Genomic DNA, 12,534 nt, shown 5'->3' on the forward strand with positions numbered 1-12,534 from the left:
CCACATATCTTAGGTCTCCTGCATTGGCAGGTGGATTATTTACCACCAGCACCACTTAGGAAGCCCATTCATGAGGTTATAGAGGGTCAAAATGATCCAGACTGTACAAGCCATGTGATGTCATTTCTAAACACAGCAGTATGCTTTCCCCCTTCCACTTTCTCTCAGCAATTGACTCGTTCCTTAAACTGTACAGTTCCTGAAACTTCCAGTGGCTCCATGAAGTTCCCAGTGCTAATTTTGTGGAAAGCTCTGTCCAGTGCCTGTAGAAACTGGAGGACAGATCAATCCGGGTGCTGCCATAATGCAGAAGGTGTAATTCCCAGGATTACGGATCCATCAACCAAAATAAAGAGGAAAATGTGTCAGAGAAGAAAGTCTGTGGGGACAACATCTACTCCAGTATTCTTGCCTGGAGAATCCCATGGACAGAGGAGCCTGGAGGGCTTTGGCCCATAGGGTAGCAGAGAGTTGGAAATGACTGAAGTAACTTGACATGCCTGCATGCAACCTCAATACACAGGCACATGTGATAGGAGGGGCAGTCAGTCAGTTCAGTCGCTCGGTCATGTCTGACTCTTTGCGACCCCATGGGCTGCAGCACGCCAGGCTTCCCTGTCCATCACCAACTCCCAGGGCCTAGTCAAATGCATGTCCATCGCATCGGTGAGAGGGTACACAGCCTCATTTCAGCCACAGATTACCTGTCGTCACAGTCGTTCACTCTTTGAACTGAAATCTGTGATGATTTCACCCTGGCTTACATTCTCGGGGTGTTTCAGGATTTCTCATAATTTATGTGCATCTCTAGATCCCTTTCCTGGGTTTCCTATGATGAGTGAAAATACTGTCACTTTCCCCTGCCCCTTTAGTGCTGGAAGGATTGGGCTTGAGTAACCTTTAGTGAGGGGAGGGGGCCAGTTCTGAAAGCCTCGTCACAGGCCAACCACAAAAAGAAATGCACAGGGGATAATGCATGTTTTCGTATCACCATCCATTTCTTTTTTTAAGGAAAACTTTGTTTCAAAGCCTTTCCCTCTGGCTTTCAAGTGAAAATCCACAAGGCACCATACAAGCGGTATCTAAAGCCTCTTCTGTCAATGTAATTGTACTAGGAAGGTACAGTCAGTCTCCCCACCTCACAGAATGAGGAAGCAGGCCCAGAGACGTCTGCACCCACTGAGGTCAAAACTAGCATGTTAGAAGATCAAATTCCTTTCTGATAACCTAGAACCTTGGCCACTGCACTGTAAGACTTCTTACTCCAGAAGAAGAGAGTCTGAGCAGAAAGAAGCCAAGGCTTTTCCTGTATTCTCCTCGGTGTGACCATTGGCAGTCAGGGCTGGAGTTTGAATGGAGGTGAAATAAATGTGTTAGAATTTGCCTTATACAAAAACAGGAAAAGTTATATCCAGATGTTTTCAGATAAAAGGAACCTAAGTGACAGCCCCAGTGGCTCAGTCAGTAAAGAATCCACCTGCAATGGAGGAGATCCAGGTTTGATCCCTGGATCAGGAAGATCCTTTGGAGAAGCAAATGGCTACCCCACTCGAGTATTCTTGCCTAGGAAATCCCATGGACAGAGGAGCCTGGCAGGCTATGGTCCATTGGGTCACAAGAGTCAGACACAACTTAGCAACTACAGCCAAATCAAATGATAACCCAACATAATAGACCTTTGGATTTTTGACTGATGAGAAACTTACAGATTGGGCATCATTGACTCAATGACATGAGTTTGAGCAAACTTCAGGAGATAGTGAAGGACAGGGAAGCCTGGTGTGCTGCAATCCATGGGGTCACAAAGAGTCAGACACAACTGAACAACTGAAGAGCAACAACAACAAACTGGACTCACTAAAAGACTTTCCCAGGCCGTAGGGCTGGACACAGCCAGAACTGGGAAATTCCCCAGCTCCTTGTCCAGTGCTTATTCTCTGAAAATGTAAGAACAAAATGTCTGGTGACAGTGTGTTTTGGGAGCCACTGTGGCTGAAGCCGTGGTGGGAGGGGCTGTGGGGCTAGCCGGTAGGAGGAGGAGTAAAACAAGTCGTATGTTCTTGGATAATTCTGGCTGTTATTTTCAAATAGTGATACAGCTCTGGAATGCTGTGATGGGGTCACCCACTTTAAAATTTGTTTAGAATCTTCTATGTTTATTTGAAGTGCTTCCAACTGTCCTGAAAGATCTTCTCCCTTGTTTGCCTCTGGGAGGGAGAAGCCCTTAGACTGTCCTGGCAGGTCCAGCAGCAAAAATAGTCTTTCCTTCTGGCCCGGCAGCGCCCCCTCAGTCCATCAGGGCAGTGACTCCAGTCTTAGCTCACCAGGCAGGATTCCAAGTTGGGGAATGTGGGGTGGAGGTAAGGGGTTAACAGTGGCATCCTAAGACTGAGACCCTCCCTTCCCTGAAGCACATGCCACTGTTCAGATGCCTTAAGTTGCCACACAGCTGGGAAAAAACTGGATAAGACAGAATATAAAGAAGATATACAACTGCACCATACTTCACCACTCCCCACACATAGTATGAGGAATAAAAGTTGCCCCAGTGAGAGACTAAATGTATTGTGATTCAAAAAGCTGCCTTCTGTGATGGCCAGTGCAGATGGAGCTGAAGATCAGGGATGGGACTGAGCTGAAGGAGATGGCATTTGTCCCTGGGAATGAATGCCTGGGATGAGGATGCCCAGTTATTTTGCCAAGCTGGGCTTGAGGATGACAAGAGTAGCTTGAAACCATGTTGACCCATGGAATGGGTGAAGTGGGGGAGATTAGAATTGCACTCTGGAGGGACCAGCCTGAGTGAGGACCCTCTGCTGCAGGACGTGGCTGAGAGGGGGAGAGTTGGGGCTCCTGCTGGGATGCAATGACTCCTGACTCCAGGAGAGTGAAACTCTCCTCCAGTGTTTTATTTTAATTTGCATATTTTTTGTTCACTTGTTTTTTGCTTCAGCCACCCACTGCTTTCTAGGGTTTGGAATCTAGCCAGTGCCTGACCCTAGCATAGTTCCAGAGCCCTAAAAGGTGAACCTGTCTGTATGTTGAGGGAGCACTGTTCAGGCCCATGGGGTCCTGGAAATGTTAGACTTTCTGGGAAATGAAGCCTGGGTACTCTGGAGGCTTTGGGGGAAAAACTATGGATGGATTGTTCTTGCCTCCTATTTTTGCTAAGGCAAGCAGTATCCTCCCACACCAGCAGCTGATGAGGGGCACAGGACCCCTCAAGGCAAAGAGCCGAGGCTCCATGAGGCCTTTCGTGTCCTCTCCAGGGCGCATGGACCGGATGCAGTGCTGATGGCCGAGGGCAACCCACCGACGGAGCTAACGCAGTCGCAGATGCTGCACATTGCCCAGCAGATCGCTGCAGGCATGGTCTACCTGGCATCGCAGCACTTCGTGCACCGAGACCTAGCCACCCGGAACTGCCTGGTGGGCGAGAACCTCCTGGTGAAGATCGGGGACTTCGGCATGTCCCGGGACGTGTACAGCACCGACTACTACAGGGTGAGTGGCTGTACCCGTGAGGAGGCCCAGGGCCCTCCTTCCCTGGGGACCTCTTGCTGTATTCATGTGCTTGGGCTGCCACAACAGAATACTGCAGGCTCAGTGGCTTGCACAACAGAAGATGATTTTCACACAGTGCTGGGGGCTGGAAGTCCAAGCTCAAGGTGACAGTAGGGTTGTTTTCGTTTAAGGCTCCTCTTCTTGTGCCTTCTTGCTGTGTATGGCCTCACATGGTCTTTTCTTTGTGCACATACATCCCTGGGGTCTCTCTCTGTGTCTAAATTTCTTCTTATAAGAATGCCAGTCAGACTGGTTTACAGCCCGCCCTAATGGCCTCATTTTAGCTTAATCACCTCTTTAAAGGCCCATCTCTGAATACAACTGTATTGTGGGATACTAGGGGCTAAGGCTTCTACATGTAAATCTGGGGAGGACATAATTCAGCCTGCAACACCATCCTGCCCTTTCCATGGTTCTCTAGATATTGTCAAGAGAAAGATTTCAACATGAGAGTTGTGCGAGGGGAAGCCTGAGGACTTTAGGAGGCCACAAAGTTAAAGGATTTAGAGATTTGGTTTTTATTCTGTGAAATTATGCCTGGAGCCTTTTGTTTGAAGTTTGACTTGAGGTGAATTTATTCACATAAATGAAGGTACACTAAGGTGTTGGAGGTTCCCACTGAGAATCATCTTGGTTGGTGGCCATCATGGTAAGAGGTTCCACCCTTTAACATGCTAATGGCTAGAATTGTATTCAATGATGCAAATCCACTGATTACGTGGAGTTGGCCCCCTTGGAGAATTAGATTTGTTAACTGAGATCTCAGAACTCGGGTATGAAAGAAAAGGGTCATTTCTGGAAACTGGGAAGTTGTGATATTGAAAGTGAAGATTTGGGGTCATGTTCTACCATCTTAAATCCCCCATTTTTTTTCTTGTTGTCATGCTTGATTTTTAAGGGCAGAGGGATGTAGGTAGAAAAAGAAATAAGTGTTCCAGAAATATATCACCTAAAAAGATAAAACCTATAACTGAACTAACTTTTGTACTAGATTGGGCCTGGTGAACAACATGCCTGTCCTTGCCTTTGCTCTTCCCATCATGACTTATCTTTGAGGAAGAACCTTCTCCTTTTGTCTCCTGTACTCCTCCTTGCAGCCTCCCTCACCTTAGTGTCTGCCTTTTAGCTGAGCTGACTTTGCTACAATTAGTCTAAGACAATGAACCCATTGCTTAGCTGCATATTCTTCTGTAGATTGTTTTGTGGGGTTTTTTCCTTTGTCATTTTGATAAGCATTGTGATAAGCATTTTGATAAGCACCTGTTCTAAGTCTAATGATGACTAGTTTGGTCTAGAAAGCTAAAACATGGCAGGAGGTTACATGCCAATGGATGTGTGTTCTCTGTTAGCTCTGCTTCCTTGGTAGGAAGTGGAGAGATGGGGGCATTTCCCTGTCCAAGGAGACAAACGAACACATGGGTTCTTCCTTAAAAACAATCTTTACTGATCTTAATGAGCATCCAGGGAAGAAACATGTGGCCCTGGCAATGGCTCTCCCTTTCACAGTAAGTTAATAAAGGTTTCAGAGTGGCCTGGCACAAAATAAGTGCTCAGTAAATATTTTCAACTTTATCATTATCCAAATCAATAAAGCTATGCTTCATTCTCAAAGCTGTGACTGAATGAGGTGGAACTCAGTGACTTTTTATACATTCTCTGGAAAAGTAATTCTGAAGAAAAAGACTGAAAACCTTAACAATATGAAGATAAATTACCCAATTATAAAATAGGTGAAATATTTTTAAGTTTGTCTTGGTGCCCCCAAAGAAAATATACAAATGGCCAATAAGTACATAAAATGATGCTCAACATCATCAGTCATTAGGGAAATGTAACTCAAAACCACAATGAGGTACCGCTTCACATCCACTGGGCAAAACAGACAATAAGAAGTGTTAACAGGGATGCGAAGAAATTGGAACCCTCATAAATTGCTGGTGGGAACCTAAATTGGTGCAGTTGCTTTAAAAATAGTTTGGCAGTTCCTCAAAATGTACAACAGAGAATCATCATGTAACTCAGAAATTCTACTCCTTGGTATATACCCAAGAGAATTAAAACCATATGTACACACACACACACACACACACAGGTACACAAATGAAATAGCAGCATTATTCATAATAGCTCGAAAGTGGAAACAGTTTAAGGGTCCCTCAAATAGTAAACAGATAAACAAAATGTGATCATCCGTGTGATGGACTATTATTCATTAATTAAAAGGAATGATGTACTGATTCATGCTACAATGTGAACCTTGAAAACATTATTATGGTTAAGTGAAGGAAACCAAGCACAAAAGGTCACATACTACATGATTCCATTTATACGGAATATCCAGAATAGGCAAATCCACAAAGCAGGAGGTAGATTAGTGGTTGCCAGAAGCTGGGGGACAATGGAGAATGAGAAGTGACTGGTTCTGGATATGGAGTTTCTTTTTGGAGTGATGAAAATGTTCTATAATTGTGTAGTGTGATGGTTGTTTAGTATGTGTATAAATATAATAAAAATCAGTGAACATGTACTTTAAAAAGATAAATATTATGGTATAAGAATTAAATATTGATTTAAAAAGCCTTAAAACTAGCAAAGCAATGACCATCATTATAGACATGAGAATTTAGCCTTGGTCATTTATGCATTTTAAAACACTGTCATTTGTCATCTACTGTATATTCTGATTCTGTTAAAAAGAAAATCCTCCACTTAGTGACATTTTCTTGAAATATTTCCTGCTGAATAGATTGGAGGAAATAATGATTTCCAGTTTCTTTATTTGTTAGATGTTCTTCACAGAACTATCCTAGTCATTAAGAAATGTGCTTCAGGTGCCACATTGATTTAATCCCCCCGCCATGGTCCCTACTCAGTTGCAGCTTCAAGGTTTATATGCTCACTTTGTTGTTTGTTGTTCCCTTTGAGGATGAGGAGAAAGAACCAGCCTTACCTTGACCTCTGTGACAGGTGAGCCTGGTGGGATTTGGTACAAAGTGGATGATGAGCATAAGAACTAGCCGATTTAGTAGTAGCTTAGAAAAAATAAGAAATTATGAATTTCATTTTGCTGTCTCTAAAATTTTCAAATGGTAATCTACTTTTTGGTTCCATGAAAGTATTTATTGTCATAGAACTCATTTGTAGAATATCTTTGCTTATTCAAATATCAAAAGCCTATCCATGGAGTTCATTCTCTTGAGTTTGTCCAATGGACAAGTAGAAGCCATTGCTCTGTTTCTACATGTGAATTCAGCGTGACTTTGTGTGGCTACCTCCCGGGACACTTTTGCTTTCATGTAAGTTACCCACCTGTTGGATCATCCATAAGCTTAGTGTTAAGCCCATCCCCATCATGGTTTCTCTTCATATTTTCTGCCATGGAAGCTGGGGAATCTGTTCTCCTTACAGCTCATTTGTGGGCACATTTTTGTAATTATTTTGTCCTTAATTTCTTCAAAAGCCTTCACACTCCAAGGTGGGGAACTGCTGTGGCTGATGTGGGCTATCATCATCACCACTGTTAATATCCTTCCTGCACAGTAGTGGATGAGGACTTTTGTCTTCACCAAGGGTATCTTCCATGGAAAGATGTTGTTTGGGCATGGAGTCAACTGGATTAAGGAGTTACATGTTCTTTATCTTTAAGCAGGAACCAATTCCACTGGCAGCCTGAGCTTTCTGCTCATGGTGGCTTGTGAGCTGCCTTGTGGGGTGGCCCCAGCTCTGTGTGATCCATGGCAGGAGGGGCGGGTGGCAGCTGTTCCTCCATCATGGGGGAGCTGGCAGCACCAGGAAACGGCTGCCTCAAAGCTTCCACCCTGTTGCAGCTGAGCTAATTATATCTTCCTAAAGAAGGAAGAAATCGGAACACTACATTTGCATTGAAACCAGCCTGATATGGCAGGTCCAAAATTACTCTAGCATTTATGTTCTCTGAATTGTTTTAATTAGCAGCTCTGCAGTACCAGTCTTTCATTTCGTTTTTATTCCTTCCCTCCACTGGCAAAGCCTGACATTTAGGAAACATCTGAACCAGATTTCTGTCACATTCTGCCTGTCAGAGACCTAGGATCTCAGTCTACTTGATCATTACTATGCCTCAGTGGATCCACTGAATTTTTTTAAATGTGTGCTTTGGTATTTTCCATGATTTGGTTTCAACATACCTTTAAAATGAATGGTGACCATTGGTGAGTACAGAGCCCCAGAGATCTGAAATCCTCACTTTTAAGTCTTATACAACACTTTGAATTTTAGTTTTATGGTGGTGGGGGTAAGCAATCTTATCCTTTAATTCATCTTTCACTTAAGAAAAAACAGGGAAACAGAATTAGAAAGCTCATTAATAGTGGACATTTAAAGAAGCAAGTGAATCTAACTTGGTTAAAGGCCATGGTGAGAATCCTAAAGTGTTAAAATGATATAAACAAGTCCGGAAATCATCTGCAAGTGCTTAATACAGTTTATCAACAGCAGAGAGAAAGGAAGACAAGTTTTGTTAAAATAAGCTGATATAACAAGTAGCAAAAAGAACTGTTTTGAACTTTAGGTACTTTGTCCCTTACTCTGCCTACCCCGGAGGAAAAAGTGTGATAAACTGGAAAATAAAGTCCTGAACCATAGAGGAGAGAAGGCTTAGGTAATTTAAAAACTGGACAAGCACATGAGAAATAACCTAGGGTTAATTTTTATACTTTGGTATTGGAAAAAAAAAGTGTTTATTTTTTTAAGGAATATTTGCTTGTAATGTGAGCATTTCTAAGTAGATAGGCAGGTAGATGATAAATAGGTAGATAGATGAGTAGATAGATTGTTGAGTAGATAGGTAGATCTTAACTCATTCCACAGATGTTTTTACTGTGCTGTGTAAAATGCTCAGGTCATCCCCGCTATGAGGAGCAACACTGTGTCTACCTGGTGATAACTGCTGATTCCTAAGAGATAACCAGTTCCACCACCTCCCTGACTTCCTCCATGCAGAACAATGGCTGACAAATCTGTGATCCCTCAATCAGATCAGATCAGTTGCTCAGTCGTGTCCGACTCTTTGCGACCCCATGAATCGCAGCACGCCAGGCCTCCCTGTCCATCACCAACTCCCGGAGTTCACTCAGACTCACGTCCATCGAGTCAGTGATGCCATCCAGCCATCTCATCCTCGGTCGTCCCCTTCTCCTCCTGCCCCCAATCCCTCCCAGCATCAGGGTCTTTTCCAATGAATCAACTCTTCACATGAGGTGGCCAAAGTACTGGAGTTTCAGCTTTAGCATCATTCCTTCCAAAGAAATCCCGGGGCTGATCTCCAATACTTCCTAGAAATAACTGTTACAGCACAGAGTATTTTGCCTCATGGAAATCTGCTCATGTCTTCTCATTGATGTGAGGGCAGAGAGAGGACAAATCTTATGTATCTTTATATCTGTGCAAACTGGCAGAGTGCACGGCACAGACTAGGTATGCTGAATAGGACACATATGAGGAAAAGCCTTGATGAATGTGTCTTTTTAGCTCTATTGATGAAAAGTGAAGATACTCAGACTTGCAGACAGGCCTGGTGCTGGGTCTAGGAGCACTGCCTTCAGGAAGTAAAGCTAGAGATACAGGGACATCTTTATCTCAGACAATTTATTTTCAGTAGAAAGCCCAGAGCTGAAACTTATTTACATTAACACTACAGTGGACAAACTTCCTCTGATATATTTGCCTAGAACCCTTAAAACCAGACAAAACATTCATTTAAAAAGGCAACACTTCTTCCTGAAAGAAGAATGCTCTCTATGTCATTAACTCTCTTTTGCAGATACCATTTCCTTATTTTTCTCCTTAATACATACTCACATGATGACTCTTAACTTTCACACAAACAATTATAGACCTTTCTGGTTAGGTTCTTTTGATTAAAGTGGCCCCAGAAACATAAGAGGTGTTTTATTCTATGAAATCATCTTTAATTTTATGCCTTGAACAACAGTGAGAGAAAAAGCACAGTTCAGAGGAACCTGCCTGTTGGGCAGAAATCAGAACATTGAATTCAGGCTAATTCTATGTTAAAGTAGATTTGCATAAATTGTTTTAAGATTCTAAATTGACTCAATTTGTATTCAAGCCTCCCTAAGAACTTTTCACATATGCTTTGGAGTTGTAACAGGGTGAGTGTCCATTTATTCATTCATTCAACACACATTAATGAAGCAGCTGCCACATGCTAGATACTGTACTAAATAATAAAGGCAGAGTCTTTAGATGTATGATAATGGCTTCCCTGGTGGCTCGGTAGTAAAGAATCTGCCTGCAATGTAGGAGATGTGAGTTTGATCTCTGGGTTGGGAAGATCCCCCCTGGAGGAGGGCATGGCAACCCGCTCCAGTATTCTTGCCTGGAGAATCCCATGGACAGAGGAGCCTGGTGGACTACAGTCCATATGATCACAAAGAGTTAGACACTACTGAAGTGACTGAGCACACACGGCACCATGTGATGAAGGGGCTTCCCAGTTGGCGCTAGTGATAAAGAATCCACCTGCCAATGCAGGAGACACAAGAGAGTTCCATCCCTGGGTTGGGAAGATCCCCTGGATTAGGAATTGGCAACCCATTTCAGAATTCTTGCCTGGAAAATTCAATGGATGGAGGAGACTTATGGGCTACAGTCCATGGGATTGCACAGAGCTGGACACAACTGAATAACTGAACACAATGTGATGGATGCTGAAATATCACTAGATATATGTATAAGGAACCCTAAAAAGAAAGCTACCAGTCTGCTTTAGGAAATAAAAGTCAAGTTCACAAAGACAAGGCATTTGAACTGGTATTTAAGATATGAACCAGAAATTTATCTATGGGCAAGAAGGCTGTGGATGATGAGGGGAGGGGGGAATTCTTGGCATTGGAGGTAGCATAGGAAAAGAAATGGTGCAAAAATACCATAATGCATGCCCTGAGAATGAGGCTCCTTTACATACCCTTGAGGCTAAAAAAGTAGGCTATTCACATTATTATCAGACTTCACAGCTGCCTGTTTCCTATGCCAAATTCTTTGAACTTGGTCCTTTTGTCAGTGGGAAGCTACTGAGAGATTTTATGCCAGAAAGTGACATGTCAGATTGCATTAGTTTATGAAAATAGATCTGCCCAACAGATCCCCAGATCTCCACTGCTGTATGTATTTGATTGGTCTGGTGCAGTGTCTCTCAAACTAGATCCATTAGCTGATCCATCTCTTTCACCAGTAAAAGAGATCCATGATCACTAAGGTAAGCAATAATTTCCTTGCTACAGAACTCCTTAGAGCCTTTAATCTATTACTGGGACTGTGGTCTTTTCAGAAGGGCTATAGAAAGTGGCCAAAGTCTGTGCAAAAGAGCTGGCCTGGTTCAGAGCCCTGGTTCCATCCATTTCCCAACTAGTGGAGTCTGTTAGCAGATGATGGGATAAATCCTCTTGTTTTTTAGTCTTCTGAGTCTCTTATTCTTGAAATCAAGAGCACTTCCTCTTTGTACACAGAAGAACTACAATACAGAAATTGGTGTTTTCAGCTGAGCTGGGAAGGATGGTAGGCAATAGCCCTTTGACGTGCATGGACCAGAAGGGTTCTGATTTCTCAAGCTACTGAGAAGTATCTTCAGTAGATACTTTCTCCCATTTTTACCCATCTGGAAGCAGTTAGGCTTCAGCTGTCTTATATCTGTCACATTCCATATCTTTGCATCACTGAGACCAGAGCCCCTTAAAAAGGACACTGACAATAAAGACCTAACAACGATATAGAGAAAAGAGCATCCAACTGTGATCCTAAAGACAAAAGTTTAAATATCTGATTTCCCTTTCCTAGCAGTTAGAATGCACTTAGCATTTAGCTACTAGTAGTAGGCCAAGCAGATAGGGAGTTGCTTATTTTCACACTACAAGAAATTTACAGGTGGGCAGTTTTCTAATGGGTTCAGAAGCTTTCCAGTGTCAGAGCAATTTACTGGCACCTGACATTTTCTTGGTCTTTTATTCATGGCTGAAGGATGGTTGCCTCAATTCCAAACACGTCAAAACTGCAATTGGAGTAGAAAGGAGCCAGGATGGCTGCAGGGAAAAAATAATTTCTACCTATATACCTTTCTTTCATCAGGAAGTAACTCTTTCCCAGAACTCTTCTGCAAAGACTCCTTCTTATACCTCGCTGACCACACATGGGCCAAGACCAAGGACTGAACTTACTAGCAGAGATCAGTGGCTTTCTGAAGATCTAGATAAACTGTGATTGTACTACAGGTGAAAAGGAAGCCAAAGTGAGTGGCTTTGAGAAGAGCAAAGAAAGCTTTGCATGCTCACCTTAGGTGCCATCATGGCCTCTGTTTCTTTATTCTCAATGAGCATCTGCCTTTAAAGCCTGCTGAGTAAAATAAATTGAAGTGCCACATATTAACTGCTAAAAAATAAAATTGCAGGCATTTTTCAATAGGAGAGTTTTATTCCTCTGTATATAATGCATCTTTTTCCTCAAGCTGCTTTAAAGATTTTCCCTTGGATTCACTGGGTTTCATTGGGTTTTGTGGGCTTATAATTTTCATCAATTTGAATATTTTGGGCCATTATTTGTTCAAATATTTCTTCTATGCCCTCACTTACTTGCAAGGGACTCCAATTTCACTTTTGTTAAGTCACTTAAAGCTTCCTTGTAGCTCACTGAGCTCTTTTTATACTTTTGGATTCTCTTTTCTTTGTGTATTTCATTTTGGATAATTTCTATTATTTTGTCTTCAACTTCCATAATTTTTTCTTCTGCAGTGTTTTATTTTCCTTCATTCCCGTTCATTGTAGTTTTCATATCACTTACTCAAGTTTTCATTCCTACAAGTTCTGTATGGACCTTTTCTTATATCTTTCATTCTAATTAACTCTAATTAACTTTTATAATAAATGTTTATTATGAACATTTTATATTTGAATTTATATTTATACATTAAACTTATATTTA

At 42.3% G+C, this 12,534-nt stretch overlaps 1 protein-coding gene across 1 annotated transcript in view; it reads left to right on the forward strand.

Moving 5' to 3' along the window:
* Window positions 1-12,534, forward strand: part of NTRK2 (neurotrophic receptor tyrosine kinase 2) — a 393,934-nt gene that overhangs the window by 318,986 nt on the left and 62,414 nt on the right. The window contains exon 15 of the mRNA XM_055578955.1: window positions 3,270-3,504. Within this exon, the coding sequence (XP_055434930.1) occupies window positions 3,270-3,504 (235 nt within the window). The remainder of the gene's footprint in view (window positions 1-3,269; window positions 3,505-12,534) is intronic.

The sequence above is a fragment of the Bubalus kerabau genome, chromosome 4 (genome assembly GCF_029407905.1).
Source record: "Bubalus kerabau isolate K-KA32 ecotype Philippines breed swamp buffalo chromosome 4, PCC_UOA_SB_1v2, whole genome shotgun sequence".
Lineage (NCBI taxonomy): Eukaryota > Metazoa > Chordata > Mammalia > Artiodactyla > Bovidae > Bubalus > Bubalus kerabau.